General features: G+C 45.1%; 1 protein-coding gene across 1 annotated transcript in view; it reads left to right on the forward strand.

Annotated features, from left to right (window-relative positions):
• Positions 1-20061, forward strand: part of LOC126482277 (peptidoglycan-recognition protein SC1a/b-like) — a 72905-nt gene extending 52844 nt beyond the window's left edge. The window contains exons 3-4 of the mRNA XM_050106261.1: positions 10686-10909; positions 19559-20061. Of these exons, the coding sequence (XP_049962218.1) occupies positions 10686-10909; positions 19559-19963 (629 nt within the window). The 3' untranslated portion in view covers positions 19964-20061. The remainder of the gene's footprint in view (positions 1-10685; positions 10910-19558) is intronic.
• The last annotated feature ends 3949 nt before the right edge of the window (positions 20062-24010 follow it).

Raw genomic sequence — 24010 nt, forward strand, 5'->3', positions numbered from 1 at the left:
CAAATGAAAGATTTTGATAGATAACAAACAATGTATTTACCTTAATAATGATCAAAAGTCATAATACAGTATATATATATATATCAGTTCATGATATCCAGGATTACAAATATACTGTTTCTGGCGGACACACGGCCAGATCGTCCGCTCTCAAAATTCTGCCATCTCTCTCTCCCCACACCCACCACTGCTGGCGGCCACCTCCAACTGCGCAACGCCACGCGCTGTTCGCATCCAACTTCCAAACACTACAATAGCGAATATTCCAACAATGCCAACCAGCCACAGACTGCACACAGCACAGCCAGTGATTTTAATATAGAGCGCTACGTGACGTTACTAACATAAAAACATAAACAGCCTACTTACACCGGTAACAAATCTAGCAACCCACCTCTGAATTTCTTCGATGTCTTCCTTTAATCCGACATGAAAAGGGTCCCAAACACTGGAGCAGTACTAAAGAATGGATCGCACAAATGTTGTATGTGCGGTCTCCATTACAGATGACCCACACTTTTCCAAAACTATTCCAATAAACCATTCGCCTTTCCTACTACAATCCTTACATACTCGTTCCATTTCACATCGCTTTGGAGCTTCACATCTAGATATTCAACCGACGGAACTGTGTCAAGCAGCACGTTACTAATAATGTATTTCAGCATTACAGGATTGTTTCTCCAACTCATCTGCACTTAGAGCTAACTGACATTAATCACACCAATTGGAAATTTTGTCGAACTCTTTTTGTATCCTCCTACAATCACACCGCAATATTGTCAACAAACAGCCACATATTGCTGCTCACCCTGTCCGTCAGATCATTTGTGTACGTAGAGAATTACAGCGGTCCTGTCACACTTCCCTGGGGCACTCCCTCGTGTCTGGTAAGCACTCGCCGACGCGTACAACGTACTCGGTTCTATTACTTAAGAAGTCTTTGTGTCATTCACCTGTCTGGGAACCTACTTCATAAGCTCGAATTTTCGTTAACAGGTTACAATGGGGCAACGTGCCAAACGATTGTCGGAATCTAGAAATCTGCATTCCACCCATATGTAGCGTACATGCACCAGAACTAATGGCTTATGTTGTTATGTTGTCCATGATATTTGTGTTCGTGTGTGTGTGTGTGTGTGGGGGGGGGGGGGGGTTCGTCACCTCTCACTGATTCGTTCGTTCGCCATTCACAACACTGCATACTTTTCACAAGCTCTCTATTAAATTATCCTCACAATAGATGCCAGCCAGATATACCCGGATTAGAACCTTGCACTAAAGCAATTTACAGGATTTACATTTATCACTAGATATCTGGTAAATGGATAATAATTAATTCGTGGTTGTTCTCAGAGACAACGACTGTCTAGTGTAGTTTATTTGTTCGGAAGGCAACAGATTGGTGGTTAGTTAGCAAGGCGAACGAATTTAATTTCAAAACATGGTTGAGGTGATAGTAACGTAACCCTGGTCAAGATTAGGTCGAATGGTGACAGTTTTGTTTGCTGCGTGCGAAGCGAGTAATGCCACCGAGTGAGAAATAAGACTTTTACCCATGATCGAAAGGAAATCATCCCATCGTTACGTTATTGGTACTGAAAATCAAGTGCTATTCTGCCGATTCGCTTCATCTCTCACATGCCATACAGGTGATATTGCTCTAAACGACACATGCAGTATTACAACAGGCTGCTTGAAGTCAACTCCAGTCGAATGACTCTACCACCGTGCAGGAATTGCACGACCTCCTGTTCGGAGAGAAATATCAGCAAACAGAGAAAGAACTAAATTGGAGCAGGAGAAAACGCATTCCATGAATGGGCAACAACCCTACCCACAATGACTAAGGTCAAGGAAAAGTTTCCTCAGAACTAACAACCAGAGATGAGGAAGGCAGGCTGCAATCATGGAGGGCAGAGACATCCCACTCTCCTAATTGGAAAAGGTTTCCAGAATCTTTCCCCGCTGGTCACGATGAGAATTGGCCAATCTGAAAGTCCTTGAATAGGCTGAGGTCGCATACACTGAAGAAAACAAAATCCAATGTGATTGCGAGGAAGAATAGACTGTTCAACATATGCTTCAGTGTCGACTGTGTCCATCCTCCTGCATAGAAGATGACCTCCACCCGGCAACGGAAAATGCACTGGAACTGACCATATTTTGGTCAAAAATTATATAAATTGTGCTGATCAGTCAATAATTGTATAAATTGTGTTTTATATATGTTTCTGACACGAGAATAATAACAACAATCTCTCGCATCACTCTTTATCAATATAATATATAGACTTTTGATGGAGGAGTGGTCCATTTTCAGGGATAAGACCTGATCGCTCACCTGAAGCAACAACCTTCGTGTGGACATATGTCCTATTGCGAATAATTTCCGAGGTAGAACATATTTATAGTGCATTTATTTTTGGTCTGGTGGCGCGCAAGTATGTTAACCACCCAACGTATTTGCCGTTTTATTTTAGCCAAACCTATCTCGTTCATTTCACCCTCTTTGCTCGAGATGTCTTTCTGCCATCAAATCCAATGAAAGCACAGTCGTCCCTTGTGTTTTGTGAGTGAAGTAGTGCAAGGGATAGAGAGTGTATCAGGGAGAAGCATCGATTCGTTGTGTTTGTACAAGTGCTACCTATGGTGCCCCTCATGAAGATTTTACAAGTATGGTGTATGTTTACGTCTCCTGCGATCGTAGTACTCCTATTGCTATCGATGAATACCGAGGGCGCTTTCCGACATCTCGAATTCCTGATCGTAGAGTGTTTACCAGAGCTTTCAGCATATTGCGTAAAATAGGTAGAGCCTGGTAATTACGCCCAATTTGGCGCCAGCAATTGCTGTTGAATGGTAGGACAGGACTTCGAGTAATTTAAAAAATCATTCACCATTAAAAGGAACAACACTTTTATTTCAAACTCAGGGTTGACAACAACCATTTCGAACTTTAAAAAAGTTAAAATTGTTTTTACTGTCCGAGAAACCAGTGAATGGACTCCAATTTTAGCAGTATATAATTATATGAGCTATCTTTTAATCGTCCAAATGAACAATAGATGGTCTCAAATGTATAACTGGAAACCACATAAAACAATAATTGCGCCGAAGGTGAAGCCGCAGTAAAATAAATCCATAGTATTACGCAATCAAAATATTAATCCCAGGAGAAAAGCGCGCTGTAAGGTTCAAACAACTGAAAGAACCACAGAAACAGTCGTAAAATTACAAGAGTTTTAAAATCAGAAAAACATTGAACTCCTCCTTGGTCGTGACAACAGGGCAACAAAAAAATACTAATTTGCGGAATACGCGCAGCTCAAACTGCCTCAAATGGTGTTGACCCTTTAATACATTTGTTGTCAGTTTCCTAACGTCAAAGCCGGCCGAAGTGGCCGTGCGGTTAAAGGCGCTGCAGTCTGGAACCGCAAGACCGCTACGGTCGCAGGTTCGAATCCTGCCTCGGGCATGGATGTTTGTGATGTCCTTAGGTTAGTTAGGTTTAACTAGTTCTAAGTTCTAGGGGACTAATGACCTCAGCAGTTGAGTCCCATAGTGCTCAGAGCCATTTTGAACCTAACGTCAAGGTGCTGGTCTAAACTGGCCGGTAGCACTGAATACGATGGGTTAGAGGATTCCGTCAAAACTGCAACAGAATTGGATATTTATTTTTGTTGAACTGTTAACTACTTCACATTTGAAGAAACATCATCGATTATGAGGGACGGATACATTTCTCTTGTTGACAGATTTAATTTTGCTTTTTTTTTGTTAAAATACGGTATAAACTGCACAAACTTACCTTGCAGTACCTACTGCGACAGAATCGTGAAACAACCTGCCTTATTAAAATGAAACAGGGGTGATCAATAGTTTATGGAAAATCTCATTGTGTCGGTTTGCTGTAAAATAAGATAAGAAATTTCACGCTTAGTTTGATACTAGCAAATTCTCTTTTCAGTAGTTGTATAAGACTCTTAAAAATATTACAGTATTGGATAGAAAAAAATAAAATACAAAGCCATAGGTTCCGCCATATCGCCGTAGATAAGAAAGTTCCCTGTGTTAACGACATAGCAAAATACTCTCCTCTTTGCATACTAAGTCTTGTCAAAATCTCGTATCGATATCTCGAACGGTTTAGGAGATACGAGGTACGTTATGAATATTTTATTCCAGTGCGCGTGCGGTCGGAAGTGATCGTGCTACATAAATTCCATTTTTCGAGATTGGAGACAGATAACCTCCTCCCACGTCTAAAGAAAAATTCAATATCGTACCTAAATTGCGTTTGCTGCAACATATGGTGTATTACGCATCAAACGCAAAACCATAGTGACCCATATTTTTCATTGCAAACTTTTTCGAATTCCGCGCAGCGTCGTACTTATATGCTAATATCACGTTAAATTTTGGGCACTTCATCATGAAGCTGACATATAACGAGAAAATAATTTCTTTTGGCGATTAGTTTATGTGCAATCGTGTGAGAAAGACTATAGACGTAACGGTGCGCGCGCAACGTTTTATCCCTAATGGCACAGGTGCAACTCGGAGGTTGTGTGTTGTCGTTAGCGCGTTAGCGTAAGTTGGATTAAGTTTTGTTAAGTAGTGCGTAAGTTTATGGCCCGATGACCTCAGCTGTTTGGTCCAATAAGACCTTACCACATAGCACCTTGACTAGCAGGCTAACCAGCGTTCTCTGTGTGCATCCTTACGCCGTCGGCACACGGACCGTGCATTCGAACGTTGAGCGTGCCGAGTTTGTGACGTCATAGCGTGGAATACCACTCTCGGGAGTCTTTCCGAGCGTGCAGAGCAATATCTGGCATGTCAGATATTCTGAGCGTGCGTCTGAGCGTTGTCCAATGAGATGGCACAACGCCACCTACGTCACACGCACGCCGTCTCCCTTCAGTACAGAGTTGTGAGGCGCCATATTGGCATTCATTTCAAGTCTATACGTATGTATGCCGTTTCTGAGCACCAGCAAATTGAGAATCACTGGAAAACCCGTTGTTAACTGCGTGATTCGTTCCAATAAAATAATGAGAAACATCATATTCGTGGCAAAAGAATTATTGTAACTGGCGTATTATGAGAGTAGGCTATTTGAAGGCAGCGACACACTGATGATCCACCCAAAACGTATTGTTCTTGGTACAATTTGTTATAATTAAATTTCAATTAGTAACATATCTACGATTAAGGTTTTCAGCAAGGGGTAATAAAATATACATGTAAGGGGTGTGAACTTCGTTTAACGTAATGAGTAGCGGGACCGTCCTCTGATGAGATGTTGGTTGGGGCGGTGGTTCGCGGCTTGACACTTCCAATTTTTTTTCCTAACATTTGCGTTTTTATTAGGTTCTGGTAGTTTATTATTAGTTTAATACAAATATATGCTATAATATTTGATGTTATGCAAATATAAGTTCACCTTTTTTGAGGGGTGACTTTGTTCAATTGGCTTAATCTACAGGACAGCTTGCGCTATTTGTATAAAGATATTTTGCTCCTTTTTCTTTTACGCTTCGTAATTCACATGTTGCAAAGATTCTGTTACTGGATAGGGTTTTACTAAAATGTGGGAATGATGAAATAATGTTTATCTTATGCGGAGAAGTATTCCAAATTTGTAAAGCACTGTGTCCTTATTGACTGGAGATACTACTTTCCTTTTCGTGGACGATGGAGGAAATGTGCGTTTTAATAGAGCTAACGTGGGAATCTTTCGCGCGCCCGATGAGTAAACAGTGTCATTTACGAACTACACTCCTGGAAATGGAAAAAAGAACACATTGACACCGGTGTGTCAGACCCACCATACTTGCTCCGGACACTGCGAGAGGGCTGTACAAGCAATGATCACACGCACGGCACAGCGGACACACCAGGAAGCGCGGTGTTGGCCGTCGAATGGCGCTAGCTGCGCAGCATTTGTGCACCGCCGCCGTCAGTGTCAGCCAGTTTGCCGTGGCATACGGAGCTCCATCGCAGCCTTTAACACCGGTAGCATGCCGCGACAGCGTGGACGTGAACCGTATGTGCAGTTGACGGACTTTGAGCGAGGGCGTATAGTGGGCATGCGGGAGGCCGGGTGGACGTACCGCCGAATTGCTCAACACGTGGGGCGTGAGGTCTCCACAGTACATCGATGTTGTCGCCAGTGGTCGGCGGAAGGTGCACGTGCCTGTCGACCTGGGACCGGACCGCAGCGACGCACGGATGCACGCCAAGACCGTAGGATCCTACGCAGTGCCGTAGGGGACCGCACCGCCACTTCCCAGCAAATTAGGGACACTGTTGCTCCTGGGGTATCGGCGAAGACCATTTGCAATCGTCTCCATGAAGCTGGGCTACGGTCCCGCACACCGTTAGGCCGCCTTCCGCTCACGCCCCAACATCGTGCAGCCCGCCTCCAGTGGTGTCGCGACAGGCGTGAATGGAGGGACGAATGGAGACGTGTCGTCTTCAGCGATGAGAGTCGCTTCTGCCTTGGTGCCAATGATGGTCGTATGCGTGTTTGGCGCCGTGCAGGTGAGCGCCACAATCAGGACTGCATACGACTGAGGCACACAAGGCCAACACCCGGCATCATGGTGTGGGGAGCGATCTCCTACACTGGCCGTACACCACTGGTGATCGTCGAGGGGACACTGAATAGTGCACGGTACATCCAAACCGTCATCGAACCCATCGTTCTACCATTCCTAGACCGGCAAGGAAACTTGCTGTTCCAACAGGACAATGCACGTCCGCATGTATCCCGTGCCACCCAACGTGCTCTAGAAGGTGTAAGTCAACTACCCTGGCCAGCAAGATCTCCGGATCTGTCCCCCATTGAGCATGTTTGGGACTGGATGAAGCGTCGTCTCACGCGGTCTGCACGTCCAGCACGAACGCTGGTCCAACTGAGGCGCCAGGTGGAAATGGCATGGCAAGCCGTTCCACAGGACCACATCCAGCATCTCTACGATCGTCTCCATGGGAGAATAGCAGCCTGCATTGCTGCGAAAGGTGGATATACACTGTACTAGTGCCGACATTGTGCATGCTCTGTTGCCTGTGTCTATGTGCCTGTGGTTCTGTCAGTGTGATCATGTGATGTATCTGACCCCAGGAATGTATCAATAAAGTTTCTCCTTCCTGGGACAATGAATTCACGGTGTTCTTATTTCAATTTCCAGGAGTGTATAAACAGCCCTCAACTGCCGCTGGAGTGCGTTGCGATCGCGTATACCATGTTGGGGCCCACGTACCGTATGCATAAGTCGCATCGTTCCTGAGCGTTCAGCAGCACGTTGAGCTTAGCACGCTCAACGTTAACGTTCGACGGCACGGTGCGTGTGACGACGGCTAGGCGCGTGTAGCTGCGGCGGACAGCGCAGCGTGTCTGCACGCGGGCTGCCGACTTCCTTTCTGCTCCCACACTCACATGCGGGAAACATATACCCATGTCACCCACAGCGTGCCCACAGTCTTTACACTGACTTCACATCGCCATACAACTTGAATTTTGTCAGTGGCTGAAAGACAACTGTAATTTGCTTTCATTTTATTATTCACTGTCGATGTCACGCTTACACGGAATGGAATCATCACCCGTAATAGTCATCGGTGGTCGCGGAAAAATCGGCAAAACTCCACGTGCTACAGAACTAGTCAATTTCCAAGTTTCTTCAATGTCAATAAACTTCGCCAACAGCCGTACGCTTTGAGATATTTTATTTTATTACCTCAAAGTATAGGGCTATTGAAAAGTACTTACCAACCGATGTTCCCTGGCCATGATGGAGCAACAGAGATTGAGTTTCTAAGTTGTTTTTTGCTAAATCTTAGGTGGTGCAGCCGGCCAGAGTGGCCGAGCGGTTCTAGGCGCACAGTCTGGAACCGCGCGACCGCTACGGTCGCAGGTTCAAATCCTACCTCGGGCATGGATGTGTGTGATGTCCTTAGGTTAGTTAGGTTTAAGTAGTTCTAAGTTCTAGGGGACTGATGACCTCAGAAGTTGTCCCATAGTGCTCAGAGCCATTTGAACCATTTGTTTTAGGTAGTGCATGATCTGTAAGCTGTTCATAGGTCCATTCATTTCAGACGAGCGAACGACTGGACAGAATTACTTGCATTTTGTTGAAAATTTGTTTGTTGACCACGTTGGTTCAAATGGCTCTAAGCACCATGGGACTTCAGGAACATCTGAGGTCATCAGTCCCCTAACCTAAGGACATCACACAGATCCATGCCCGAGGTAGTATTCGAACCTGCGACCGTAGCAGCAGCGCGGTTCTGGACTGAAGCGCCTAGAACCGCTCGGCCACAGCGGCCGGCTGACCACGTTGAGGACGTCCATTGCACTGTACTGCCAGCATAACGGAGACCGTCGACATTTTACCAGACGTGTGAGGGAAGATCTCAACCACACTTAACCTGATCGCTGGCTTGGTCGTGATAGTCACCAAACTCGCCAGACCTTATGTCGTTAGACTTTTGTGTATGGGGTTGGTTCATCTGGTGTGTACAAACGGAAGGTGAACACTCGAGATGAACTGCTTGGTGGCATCACGGACGCTGCTGCCCTCATTAGGGTACCGGTAGAAGCACTCAGACAAGCTGCACAACCGGTTCTCGCAAGAGTGGACAAATGCATTGAAGCTGACGGTGGGATATTGGAATATTTATTGTGGACCGTACAACAGCTGCAACGTGACGTATACGATAATGCTTAGAGGTCAATGTCTTAACAATATTCTTCAATTGATGCTTTGTAAAAGGCATGTTGTGCTGTTTACTAACTGTTGTACATGTGTGCATGTGTAAACCTGGCAGTGTATAGAATGATACAAAAAATAAACAACAATGTACTGGGTGATCAAAAAGTAAGTATAAATTTGAAAACTTAATAAACCACGGAATAATGTAGATAGAGAGGTAAAAATTGACACACATGCTTGGAATGACATGGGGTTTTATTAAAACAAAGAAAAGTTCACAAAATGTCCGACAGATGGCGCTGGACAGGAAAACGTCAGTGACTGCGCATGACAATCGTGTATAAAAGGAGCTGTAATGAGAGAGAGAATCAGATGGGCCAGCAGTCGCAGCATGTTGACGTTACCTGAAAAGGCGTTTTTAGTGAAGCTGTATTATAGAAAGGGGAATGTGCTAGTTCAGCGTTACGATGCTATCGCCATAGGAAGGGGACTCGAACGGATAAAGGTCCGTTGACAAATGCAGATGTGGCGAGAATGATTTCGAAGTTCGAAGCCACGGGTTGTTTAGACGATAGACCCCGTAGTGACCGACCGAGCACCAGGCGTAATGCTGCTGAGACAGTTCAGGATGAAATGGAGACTGTAGCGGGTTCGACTATGCGTGTGGAAGTCAGCGCTTGTGCAGTCGCACGTCGCACCGGCATTCCATACACTACTGTTTGGTTGGCATTGAGGCTTACCCTCCGATGCTATCCGTACAAAATTCATCGGCATCATGAACTGTTACCTGGCGATTTAGTGAAGTGGAGGGCATTTGCGGTGTGGGCGTTTCAAAAGATGGCGGAAGATGACGATTGGTTGATTAACGTGTTGTGGACCGACAAAGCTCATTTCACGCTCCGAGGGTCTGTGAACGCCCACAACTACAGAATTTGGGCTACCGGAAATCCTAGAACTGTCGTGGAAACTCCATTGCACGGCGAGAAAGTCACGGTATGGGTTGGATTTACCACATCTATCGTTATCGGGCCTTTTTTCTTCGAGGAAATGCGCGATTCTGGTTTTGTAACTGCTACCGTGACGGGTGAGAGGTACGCCGATATGTTACAGAATCGCATCATCCCCAGCCTGGCTGATAAACACCTGCTGGCACGTACGATGTTTATGCAGGATGGCCATCCACCCCATATTGCTAGACGCGTGAAAGATCTCTTGCGCGCGTCGTTTGGTGATGATCGTGTGCTCAGCCGCCACTTTCGTCATGCTTGGCCTCCCAGATCCCAAGACCTCAGTCCGTGCGATTATTGGCTTTGGGGTTACCTGAAGTCGCAAGTGTATCGTAATCGACCGACATCTCTAGGGATGCTGAAAGACAACATCCGACGCCAGTGCCTCACCATAACTCCGGACATGCTTTACAGTGCTGTTCACAACATTATTCGTCGACTACAGCTATTGATGAGGAATGATGGTGGACATATGGAGCATTTCCTGTAAAGAACATCATCTTTGCTTTGCTAATTGTTATGCTAATTATTGCTATTCTGATCGGATGAAGCGCCATCTGTCGGACATTTTTTGAACTTTTGTATTTTTTTGATTCTAATAAAACCCCATGTCTTTCCAAGCGTATGTGTCAATTTGTACCTCTCTATCTACATTATTACGTGATTTATTCAGTTTTCAAATTTATACTGACTTTTTGATGAGCCGGTACATTAAATGTGTTCTATCTGGGAAACCATTCGGAACAGTGCATATATCCATATGAAACTTTTTGCTTCAAATGATCGTTTCTGTCACATCCCTGAAAACTGGCTGTTGCTCCTGGTACACCTTGTATATTTCAAGGCAAGCGAGTGGTTGCTCCCTGTTGGTTACCGCCTGCTTTGCTACTGCTGAGATCAGATTGTATTTTGGTCTGGTAGCTGTATGTGGAAAGTGATGTCCCGCTGTTGCCAGGTGCAGTTTACGGGCCCGACGACGCTGTGGAGGTCTCGGAGGACGTGTCACAGGCCAAGTACAGCTCGGAGCGGCACATCGTGCCGCACTCGTCCTGGAGCCTGCGGCCGCAGCGACAGGGACTGCAGCTGGCGCATCCGACGCCGTACGTGGTGGTCAAGCACACGGCGGGTGGGCGCTGCTTCGGTCTCTCCGATTGTACACCAGTGCTGCAAGCCATACAGGTGTGTTTGCTTAATTTCCGCCAGTTTTCAAGCTCCCTGCATCAATAATACGACACCGGGCCACACCAGGCCCGCGACTTTTACCCACTCTACATTAATAAGCCATACTGCTACTCTCGTACACTATGTGATCAAAAGTATCCGGACACCTGGCTGAAAATGAATTACAAGTTAGTGGCGCTCTCCATCGGTAATGCTGGAATTCAAAATGGTGTGGCCCACCCTTAGCCTTGATGGCAGCTTCCAATCTCGCAGCCAAACGTTCAATCAGGTGCTGGAAGGTTTCTTGGGGAATGGTAGCCCATTCTTCACGGAGTGCTGCACTCAGGACAGGTATCGATGTCGGTCGGTGAAGTCGGCGCTCCAAAACATCACAAAGGTGTTCTATAGGATTCAGGTCAGGACTCTGTGAGGGCCAATCCATTACAGGGATGTTATTGTCATGTAACCACTCCGCCACAGGCCGTGCGTTATTAACAAATGCTCGATCGTGTTGAAAGATGCAATCGCCATCCCCGAATTGCTCTTCAACAGTGGGAAGGAAGAAGGTGTTTAAAACATCAATGTAGGCCTGTACTGTGGCAGCGCCACGCAAAACTACAAGGGGTGCAAGCCCGCTCCATGAAAAACGCGACCACACCATAACACCACCGCCTCCGAATTTTACTTTTGGCACTACACGCGCTGGCAGTTGACGTTCACCGGGCATTCGCCATACCCACACGCTGCTATCGGATCGCCACATTGTGTGCCGTCACTCCACACAACGTTTTTCCATTGTTCAACTGTCCAACGTTTACGCCCCTTATACCAAGCGAGGTGTCCTTTGGTGTGTACCGGCGTGATGTGTGGCTTATGAGCAGCCGCTAGACCATGAAATCCAAGTTTTCTCACCTCCCGCCTAACTGTCATAGTACTTGCAGTGGATCCTGATGCAGTTTGGAATTCCTGTGTGATGGTCTGGATAGATGTCTGCCTATTACAAATTACGACCCTCTTCAACTGTCGGCGGTCTCTGTCAGTCCACAGATGAGGTCGGCCTGTACGCTTTTGTTCTGTACGTTTTCCTTCACGTTTCCACTTCACTATCACATCGTATAGAATGGACCTAGGGATTGTTTAGGAGTGTGGAAATCTCGCATACAGACGTATGACACAAGCTGACCACGTTCGAAGTCCGTGAGTTCCGCGGAGCGCCCCATTCTGCCCTCTTACGATGTCTAATGACTACTGAGGTCGCTGATATGGAGTACCTGGCAGTAGGTGGCAGCAAAATGCACCTAATATGAAAAACGTATGTTTTTTTGGGGTCTCCGGATACTTTTGATCACATATTGTATCAGTATTAAACTAATGAGTACTATTACATATTTATTAGAAAACAGAAAAAGATAAATTACTATCTCAAGTACCCTGTTTTACACAAGGATGCCGAAATAGTGTCTGAACAAAATAAAGTACACTCTAAGACTAAAAACAGAAGAAAGAAAAAGAAACGACACTCCACGAAGGAATTATCTGAAAGGGATGGAAACCGACAGATCTGATGTACATTTATAGACAAACAAATGATTGAAATTCAGAAAAATTGGATGATGTATTCAAGAGAAAGAACTTCACAAAATGAACAAGTCAATAAGGCGTTGGTCCACCTCTGGCACTTACGCAAGCAGTTATTCCCCTTGGTATTGATTAATCGAGGTATTGGATATTCTCCTAAAGAATATCGTGCCAAATTCTGTCCAGTTGGCGCTTTAGATCGCCAAATTCTCAAGATGGTTTGAGGGCCCTGTCCATAATGCTAAAAACGTGCTCTAGCCGTGCGCAGGCGGGCGTTACCTTGCTGAAATGTAAGCCCAGGATTGCTTGCAATGAAGGGCAACAAAACAGGTCGTAGAATATCGTCGACGTACTGCTGTGCTGTAAGGATGCCGCTGATGACGACCAAAGGGGTTACGCTATGAAAAGACCATCGCTCCTGGTTGTCTGGCCGTATGATGGGTGACAGTTAAGTTGGTATCCCAACGCTGTCCAAGGCATCTCCAGACACGTCTGCGCTAATCTTCGGGACTCCGTTCGATGCGGGACTCATCACTGAAGACAATTCTACTCCATTCAATGAGATTCCAGGCCGAATACGTGTCTGGAAACGCTCCGGACAGCGGAGTGGTACCAACCTGTCGCCCACCATCCAGCCCGACAAACAGAAGTGATGGTCTACGTGCCATTTGTTTTCAAAGCAGGACCTCTTTGGTTGTCATCCGCGACACCCTTACGGCACAGCAGTACGTCGACGATATTCTACGTCCCGGCCTGTTGCCCTCCATGGCGAGCCATCCTGGGTTTACATTTCAGCAAGATAATACCCGCCCGCACACGGCAAGAGTTTCTACTGCTTCCCTTCGTGCTTGCCAAACCCGATATAGGCCAGCACGGTCGCCTGATCGCTCCCGAACCGAGAACGCTTGGAGCATTATGGGTAGGGCCATCCATGCATCTCGGGAATTTGAAGGTCTAAACCGCTAACTGGACAGAATTTGGCCCGATATCTCTCAGGAAGACATCCAACAACTCTATGAATCCGTGCCGAGGCAAGCAACTGCTTACATAAGAGCCAGAGGTTGACCAACATGGTGTTGACGTGTTCGTTTCTGTGAAGCACTTCCTCTGAATAAATCATCCAATTTTTCTAAAATTATAATCATTTGTTCGTCTGTATATGTACATCATATCTACCGATTTCTGTCACATTCGGATAAATCCTTCGTGGTGCATCGCTTTTCTTTTCTTTCTTTCTTTTTGTCTTAGTGGCTCAAATGGCACTGAGCACTATGGGACTTAACTGCTGAAGTCATCAGTCCCCTAGAACTTAGAACTACTTAAACCTAACTAACCTAAGGACATCACACACATCCATGCCCGAGGCCGGATTCGAACTTGCGACCGTAGCGGTCGCGCGGTTCCGGACTGTAGCGCCTAAAGCCGCTCGGCCACTCTGGCCGGCTTGTCTTAGTATATTACAATAACGAGCTTCGATTGCAAGCACTTTTATTCAGGAGATATATTATTTAAGTAAAAGTAAAAATTTAAACTTTCAAATAATACGAGTATGTGCATCCCACCGCTGCTCAGTTTTGTTTTCAGTGAATAATCCTATATCATTGTTTTTCTTGTCAGTTTTTGATGCGTCGCCGTAACCGACACTACGCAACCAAACGTACTCTTCTCACGTTATTCACAAAAATGAATCTGTTAGTCAGTCTATAGAACGAGTTATAACGACAATGAAAACTCTTGTAGTTATTTATCGTTCTCTAACGCGCAGACACTCTTCCGCATACATACAGGGTGTAGAAAATAAAACTGGCCCGAAAAAAATTTTCAGTAATAACGACACGGGACTGACCTTTGTTAATGAACTTCACAGAAAATGCTGGAATGACTACCGTTGAGGCCAATCCAGCGCTGTGCTCGATTTACCAGTGTTTGACACCCGTAGCATCTTTGCTAGAGGGACGGCAGCAATGGTGTTTTCTATCTTCTGCAGTAGCTCTTCTAGTGTGTGAAGATTATTTGAGTAGACCTGACCATTCAATCTGCTCCACAGGTAAAACTCACAGGGAAAGACATCAGGCGATCGAGGTTGACCAGGAGTTTGCACTACCTCTTCTAATTACCTTCACCTCACCGCACACCCCCAGCACTAATTACGAGCTTGTCAAGGTGGTGTGAGTTGTTGCTCCGTATGAAAATATTAATGCAGTTCTTCGTGCTCTGTGTCCGTAGCTCGTGATCTTGCGGTAGCGTTCTCGCTTCCCGTGCGTGGGGTACCGGGTCCGATTCTCGGCGGGGTCAGATATTTTTTCCTGCCTCGAGATGACTGGGTGTTGTGTCGTCTTCATCATCATCATTCATCCACATTACCATTGGAGGAAGGCAATGGCAAACCACCTCCACTAGGACCTTCCCTATTACAGCGGTGCGGGTCTCCCGTATCGTCCAGTACGCTCCTCGGAGTATGGGACCTCATCATCTTCTGTGAGTTGGTCCACATGTGGATTAAACAATATATGGACTTACTGGTTAGCATTAACAATTTGGTGAAAGAATCGAGGTACGATGCGGACACTAGACATTGCGCTCCAAATAGCAATCTTGAGATCCGCGTTCTGATGGTGATTTTCCCAAGCCTAATGGGACTTGGTTGTGAGTTCGCACCTCCTGGCAAACTGAACCATCCCTCATCTGAAGAAATAAAAATATGAGGATCCAAAAATCCTAATTACACTCCACTGAGAAAACACCAACAAGCGAAAGTTTTTCTGGACGCTTTTACTCGTGCTCTGCAGTAAGTTTCTAAGGATACAGCTGCAGGTCGTTCTTGGCAATGTTTCGACACGACTAGGTCTCATTTTCCACTTGCATGGTGTTGAGATTTTGTCGGACTTTGTTCATTCAAGCAACTCTGGTTTCTAAACTCTTTTTCCGTAGTGTTACGCTGCAGAGCCCGTTTCGCGTCATTTTGCCACTAAATTCTGTATTGCAGACCTTGCTGGAGGTTTTTCTAAAAAAGTTCGCCTCCTAAACTCCTGTACTAACAGTACTGCACATAAATCTCGACAGTGAACACTAGTCGCTAAATGGATCTGCTCCTCTCATTCACTCGAACATAATGACATAGTGAAGTACTCGGAACAGAGCATGCGGGAGATGCACATGTGGAGACATATGGAAACACCTGACTGGTGCATCGACATTACCGTTTCCAGCGTTTTCTGCGACAGGCAATTCTCCTGTTCATTAACAACGGTCAGGTTAGTTCTGTGCCAGTCTTAGGGGGCTCTCACATGCTTAATATTCATTGCGTAGTAATAGTGTCAATATACTGCGCGAAAGTCCGGGCCAATAACAATAATATTGCGCAGACTCTATCCCGGGACGAGTCAGTTACCATTCTACCTTCGCAGCGAATATGACTGTGCTCGACCTTGTGAACCTGTATGCGTGTATTGCGTCTGAGCTTCTTGCCTCTCCGAACACAAACAGAAATTATACAGAATGAGTGAAACCATCCTGAAAATCTGTATGCGTGTATTGCGTCTGAGCTTCTTGCCTCTCCAAACACAAACAGAAATTATACAGAATGAGTGAAACCATTCTGAAAATCTTCCAGTAGACTTTTCATTGGACGAGAGGCACGTTTACTGCGACCTAGGTTCGTAAATCACAACAGCTAATTATGAATTAAACAAATGAACTGTGTAAGTTCTCTTGTACAGTCCTATTTTGTATATATTTCTCTACTGTAATAAATGTTGCAAACGTAATAAAACAGTTATTTAGTTACTTCTGATTGAAAATCATGTGATCTTATGTGAGCATGAGACATTTACGTTCACTAGACAGCTGACCTGATCTTATCTGCCACGTCTGAACACTGCTAGAAGTAAAATAAACGTTTCTGCTTACTGCCATGACATCACTATCATCTGTTTCCTTTGTTACGGTGGATAACGAGGTATCTGGCGTTTCCTGACCATTCTGGAATTTTTATTTTTCAGGGTACCGCATGGCGTTTTATTATACATCCTCTAGCATTCTCCATGATTTTTGTCATTCACTATTTTCAGCTCTTTGAAGAAATTTGTTTGAAGCAAAGTTGTTCCGAGAGAACTGAATTTCTGTCGGTCCGACAGGAACTGTCGTTAATTGTGCTTCATCACCCTTGTGCCGTACAATACGCTGAGCGAACGTCAATATTTTTAAACTCTTCGATCTTCATATTGAACGTGTGGGGCACCCTTTATAAATATTTTCGGGACAATATTATTTTCTCTAGTCTGTATGTATATATGCGCTCCTCTGCCTAAAGGGCAAGTTGCGGAATTAGAGGGGGGGAATAGTGGACTCTTTCTCGAGCTCTTCGGAATTGCAATGTCAGTCCAAAACACTGACTGCGCCAATTCATATCTTATTGATTCTAGCTTGTGTTTAGGTGCGTCACCATACTTATCGTTTAATTATTAATTTGGGTAGCATGAGTCAGAATCAGAGAAGTTTTCTATGTGCAGTGGTACGTAAGCACCTCCAATTCCGCAAGTAAGCTTGCAGGATATTGTTCACATTTGCCATGTTATTTCCAGAGAGCATCAGTGAGCACATTACCTTGAACACAAAAGCTTATTTCCGTGAAACACTTGAATTATTTAACGGCTACTGCGGTTTCGACAGACTAGTCATTATCAACAGCTCTACAAAAAATAAAGAGCGGTTTACAAGTAGAAGTATTATGACATTACACTGATAAACTAAATAATAAGTACTTAAACTACACAAATTTAAAACAGGATTTCATAAATACTTGTTGGACGATGGCGGCGTCAGGGTATTCTTGGAGTCAACTGTTCTGAGAGACTCCTACTGAAGGGCTGAATGGGGCTAGTCACTATAAATCCCTATATGGCCAGATGTGGTTGTGCGAATCACTTTGGTATATACACATGATTTTATTGAATATGACGTAAAATAATTTTACATTACATCACAGTATAATACTCTCATGAACTAATCTGAATTTGCCAAGATGTGTAGGGTGAGATGACGTAAAATAATTTTACATTACATCACAGTATAATACTCTCATGAACTAATCTGAATTTGCCAAGATGTGGAGGGTGTATAAAAATATTCGCTACCAGTCACAATAAAAGGTTATTTATTTGTCACACGACCGGTTTCGGGCTTGCGCCAATTCTCAGGTGTTTATACATTCATGTACATGTTTGTACTGTTGGAGACCACTGTATAAATACAAAAAAATTATTTGCTGGTGGCTACACAGATACATGTGGGACAATTGTAAGTGGTAAGGCAGGATTTGACGAATATATATCTGTACTTACATAAAGATGAAGCACCATTATTACAGTTATGCTGTGGTGATAGTTTTGCCACTTAGTTACACGCTTATTGTCATTTTCACGTCCATATTTCAGTTTTACCAAGTATAGCTTCGTATTTCACTATTATGATGTGCCCTCGTGAAATACACTATGTTTACATATAAAAATGTGGGCTGTGGTCAAAGACATCTAAGTTCTTTCGCGGGCAAGGTCCCGAGTTCGAGTCTCAGTCCGGCACACAGTTTTAATCTGCCAGGAAGTTTAATATCAGCGCACACTCCGCTGCAGAGTGAAAATCCCATTCTCGAAGCATTTGAATTATATTAGCGCAGCAGATGTTTTGATAATTGGTTTATAAAGTTCATTTAAAATATTTTAATGCTATTAAATTCCACATCAGTGTTTAATGTTATACACAGGAACTTTTCTTATGAATTACATTAGTGTTGCATATGTTGCACCAATGAGGTTTCTTAAAAAAATATATGAAGCCTCAGTAGACTAGTGTATGGGTAGTTATGACGGTGGACTTTCAATTCCATATTCGCCAGGTTACTCTGCACCTGTATCAGATGGTATGTACAACAAATTTCTATTATAAGTAATTTCTTAAGAACGTTGAAGCTTTCTGAACTTAAACGTTAAACCACCTGTAATTTGCACCAATTATAACTACAAAATAATTTTTGTAATAGATCTGATGATTGGCAGCTTGCACCAAACCGGTCATATAGAAATAAAGGAAAGTGATCTGGAGGCTGATTTTGGACGCATGTTTTTCTTTTTTTTATGACCATTGCTTTTCACAATATATATAAATCACCTAGTAGATAGTGTCGGAAGTTCCATGCGGCTTTTCGAGGATGATGCTGTAGTATACAGAGAAGTTGCAGTACTAGAAAATTGCAGCGAAATGCAGGAAGATCTGCAGCGGATAGGCACTTGGTGCAGGGAGTGGCAACTGACCCTTAACATAGACAAATGTAATGTGTTGCGGATATATAGAAAGAAGGATCCTTTATTGTATCATTATATGATAGCGGAACAAACACTGGTAGCAGTTACTTCTGTAAAATATCTGGGAGTATGCGTACGGAAAGATTTGCAGTGGAATGAGCATATAAAATTAATTGTTGGTGAGGCGGGTACCAGGTTGAGATTCATTGGGAGAATCCTTAGAAAATGTAGTCCATCAACAAAGGAGGTGGCTTACATACCACTGCTTTAACCTACACTTGAGTATTGCTCATCAGTGTGGGATCCGTACCAGGTCGGGTTGACGGAAGAGATAGAGATGATCCAAAGAAGAGCGGCGCGTTTCGTCACAGGGTTATTTGGTAACAGTGACAGCGTTACGCAGATGTTTAGCAAACTCAAATGGCAGACTCCGCAAGAGAGGCGCTCTGCATCGCGGTGTAGCTTGCTATCCAGGTTTCGAGAGGGTGCTTTTCTGGATGAGGTATCGAATATATTGCTTCCCTCTACTTATACCTCCCGAGGAGATCACGAATATAAAATTAGAGAGATTAGAGCGCGCACGGATGTTTTCGGGCAGTCGTTCTTCCCGCGACCCATACGCGGCTGGACCAGGAAAGGGAGGTAATGACAGTGGCACGTAAAGTGACCTCCGCCACACACCGTTGGGTGGCTTGCGGAGTATAAATGTAGATAGGGGATCTAGAATTGAAACTTGTAGCACTCTATTAATGCATTTCCCCTCCAGTCAAGAAGTCTTCCTTGTTCGCAGGAGCTGCACTGGCAGAAGTATCAGCAGCCGGAGATCTCGTACAACTTCTTGATCGACAGCAGCGGCAATATCTACGAGGGTCGGGGCTGGAACGGCACGAACACCAGTAAGGGTTTCGTGCTGCGCTGCAACGTGGACGTGGCGCTCATCGGCAACTACGTGGAGCACAACGTGACGAGGCAGATGTCGTCGGCTCTGCGCTGGCTGCTGGACGAGGGCGTGAGGACGGGCATGCTGGCGGCCGAGTACCGCCTGCTGGCGCACAACCAGGTCAAGAACACGCTGAGCCCGGGCCGCTGGGCGCTGATGGAGATCGCCGACTGGCCGCACCGGTGCCGCTGGGACTGCGACACGGGCGTCCTCTGCATCCGTCCAGCCGACGGCGACGACAGCTCCGGCCAGTAGATCTGCTTGTTCAACAATCCAATCTTGTCATCACGTAATATCTTTATGTAACACAGTTGACAACAAAATTGTAAATAAATGTAAACTTTCTTAGTAAATACGCTCTCTACATTGTCCTGTTGGAAATCATCATAATTTCTGTAAAGAAAATATAAAACTGTATGTCAACAACAAACGAAAAGCAACGTTTCCATTTCAGTTTCTGCACTATTGGCAATTAAAATTGCTACACCAAGAAGAAATACAGATGATAAACGGGTATTGGACAAATATATTATACTAGAACTGATATGTGATTACATTTTCACGCAATTTGGGTGCATAGATACTGAGAAATCAGTACCCAGAACAACCACCTCTGGCCGTAATAACGGCCTTGATACGCCTGGGCACTGAGTCAAACAGAGCTTGGATGGCGTGTACAGGTACAGCTGCCCATGCAGCTTCAACACGATACCACAGTTCATCAACAGTACCCACTGACGTATTATGACGAGCCAGTTGCTCGGTCACCATTGACCACACGTTTTCAATTGGTGAGAGATCTGGAGAATGTACTGGCCAGGGCAGCAGTCGAACATTTTCTGTATCCAGAAAGGCCCGTACAGGACTTGCAACATGCGGTCGTGCATTATCCTGCTGAAATGTAGGGTTTCGCAGGGATCGAATGAAGGGTAGAACCACGGGTCGTAACACATCTGAAATGTAACGTCCACGGTTCAATGTGCCGTCAATGCGAACAAGAGGTGACCGAGACGTGTAACCAATGGCACCCCATACCATCACGCTGGGTGATACGCCAGTATGGCGATGACCAATACACGCTTCCAATGTGCGTTTACCGCGATGTCACCAAACACGGATGCGATCATCATGATGCTGTAAACAGAACATGGTTTCATCCGAAAAAATGACGTTTTGCCATTCGTGCACCCAGGTTCGTCGCTGAGTACATCATCGCAGGCGCTCCTGTCTGTGATGCAGCGTCAAGGGTAACCGCAGCGATGTTCTCCGAGCTGAAGTCCATGCTGCTGCAAACGTCGTCGAACAGTTCGTGCATATGGTTGTTGTCTTGCAAACGTCCCCATCTGTTGACTCAGGGATCGAGACGTGGCTGCACGATCCGTTACAGCCATGGGGATAAGATGCCTGTGATACGAGGCCGTTGGGATCTATCACGGCGTTCCGTATTACCCTCCTGAACCCACCGATTCCAAATTCTGCTAACAGTCATTGGATCTCGACCAACGCGAGCACCAATGTCGCGATACGATAAACAGCAATCGCGATAGGCTACAACCCGACTTTCATCAAAGTCGGAAACGTGATGGTAGGCATTTTTCCTCCTTACACGAGGCATCACAACAACGTTTCACCAGACAACGCCGGTCAACTGCCGTTTGTGTATGAGAAATCGGTTGGAAACTTCCCTCATGTCAGAACGTTGTAGGTGTCGTCACCGGCGCCAACCTTGTGTGAATGCTCTGAAAAGCTAATCATTTGCATATCACAGCATCTTCTTCCTGTCGATTAAATTTCGCGTCTGTAACACGTCAGCTTCGTGTTGTAGCAATTTTAATGGCCAGTAGTGTATCACCCGCCTTGGGACGCTGTCGCCGGTTTGAAACTGGTACCACGTAGCTGTGTGACCCTCCAATACACAGGTAAGTGATGGCAGTGAAGTGGTGTTCTGATTCTCCCACTGTGACGGGTTAATTAATCTTGACCATGATTTCATTGATTTGACGTAAGTTACGCACATATACAGATGGCGGTAGTACCGCGTACACAAGGTATTTTATGGCGCATTGGCGGAGGTGCCCTTTGTACTCAGGTGAGTAATGTGAAATGTTTCCCACGTGTTTATGGCCGCACGACACGAATTCAAAAAAAATGGTTTAAATGGCTCTGAGCACTATATGGGACTTAACTTCTGAGGTCTGAGTCCCCTAGAACTTAGAACTACTTAAACCTAACTAGCCTAAGGACATCACACACATCCATGCCCGAGGCAGGATTCGAACGTGCGACCGTAGCACGACACGAATTAACACATTTCGAACGCAAAATGGTAATTGGAGCTAGAGCTAGACACAGGGGCCATTCCACTCAGAAAATCGCTAGGGAGTGTCAAGAGTGTACTGAAAGTACCAAATTTCAGGGATTACCTCTCACCACGGACAACGCAGTAGCCGACGTCCTTCACTTATCGACCAAGAGCAGCGGCGTTTGCGTAGAGTTGTCAATGCTAACAGACAAGCAACACTGCGTGAGGTAGCCGCAGAAATCAACGTGGGACGTACGACGAACGTATCCGTTAGGACAGTGCGGCGAAATTTGGCGTTCATGGGTTATGGCAGCAGACGACCGAAGCGAGTGCCTTTGCTAACAGCACGACATCGCCTGTAGCGCCGCTGCTGGGTTCGTGACCACACTGGTTGCGCTCTAAACGACTGGAAAATTGTGTCCTGGGTCAAATGAGTCGCGATTTCAGTTCATAAGCCTGATGGTAGGGTGCAGGTGTAGCGCAGACCCCACGAAGACCAAGTTGTCAACAAGGCACTGTGCAAGCTGCTGGTGGCTCCATAATCGTGTGGGCTGTGTTCGCATGGAATGAAGGGGTCCTCTAGTCCAGCTGAACTAATCATTAACTGGAAACGATTATGTACGGCTACTAGGTGACTATTTGTAGCCATTCATGGACTCCATTTCCTAAACAACGGTGGAATTTTTATGGATGACTGTGCGCCATGTCATCGGGCCATGATTGTTTGTGATTGGTTTGAAGAACATGATTTAGCCAGGTCAGTTCGTGCACAGAATCCTGCACTGGGAACAAATGGTTCAAATGGCTCTGAGCACTATGGGACTTAACATCTGTGGTCATCAGTCCCCTAGAACTTAGAACTACTTAAACCTAACTAACCTAAGGACATCACACATATCCATGCCCGAGGCAGGATTCGAACCTGCGACCGTAGCAGTCGCGTGGCTCCCGACTGAGCGCCTAGAACCGCTAGACCACCGCGGCCGGCGCACTGCAAAAAAAATGGCTCTGAGCACTATGGGACTTAACATCTGAGGTCATGAGTACCCTAGAACTTAGAACTACTTAAACCTAACTAACCTAAGGACATCACACACATCCAAGCCCGAGGCAGGATTCGATCCTGCGACCGTAGCGGTCCCGCGGTTCCAGACTGAAGCGCCTAGAATCGCACGGCCACTCCGGCTGGCGCACCGGGAACACTTTCGCAATAATCAATTATGTACGGGTGTAGAGGAGCATGGCTCAGTATTTGTGCAGGGGACTTAACAATGACTTGTTGAGTCCATGCCATGCCGAGTTGCTGCACTTCGCCGGTTAAGAGGGGGCCCGACACGATATTAGGAGGTATCCCATGACTTTTGTCACCTCAGTGTGTGCATGCTTAAAAGTCGGTAAGCCACAAGTTTGGAAGTAATTTACCTAAACGATATGAGAATTTGACAACTAATCTCCAGAATTGCGACTTATTTTACTGTATAACTGAAGAGTTAAAAAATAGGTTGGTCAACTGAAAATACGGTTGAGTACTATTAGTTATCACTGAAATACTACTAAAAAGTAATAAATGCAGTTAGGGCTTTTGAACCGATTAATTTTAGTTAATATTATGTTCACTTAGCAGTTTGTCCTATTTATTTTGATGACTGGAGTCACGACTTGCATGGATGCAAAGTCTGCTCTTAACGAATAGTAAAATTTGGGTAAGTAAACACAGTAAATCATAAAGTTATGAATTCGTTATAAGATGCTTATTAGATTGATAAATGTTCGTATTGTCGTAGCAAGTTAACGATCATTTCAGTCATTCACTCGAAGTAACACGGGACAATAGAGTACCGAAGTATACCTGGAATGTGTGACTTTCTCACTCTCGGATTTAAACGCAACAGATGATGCGTAGGGCACGCACATTCTAAAAGTGTTGCTTTTTCAAGCTTTCTATGTAATTTAGCTATGCACGAAATACGGAATATTCTTTTTCATAAACTTTCTCTTCG

The sequence above is a fragment of the Schistocerca serialis genome, chromosome 5, assembly GCF_023864345.2.
Source record: "Schistocerca serialis cubense isolate TAMUIC-IGC-003099 chromosome 5, iqSchSeri2.2, whole genome shotgun sequence".
Lineage (NCBI taxonomy): Eukaryota > Metazoa > Arthropoda > Insecta > Orthoptera > Acrididae > Schistocerca > Schistocerca serialis.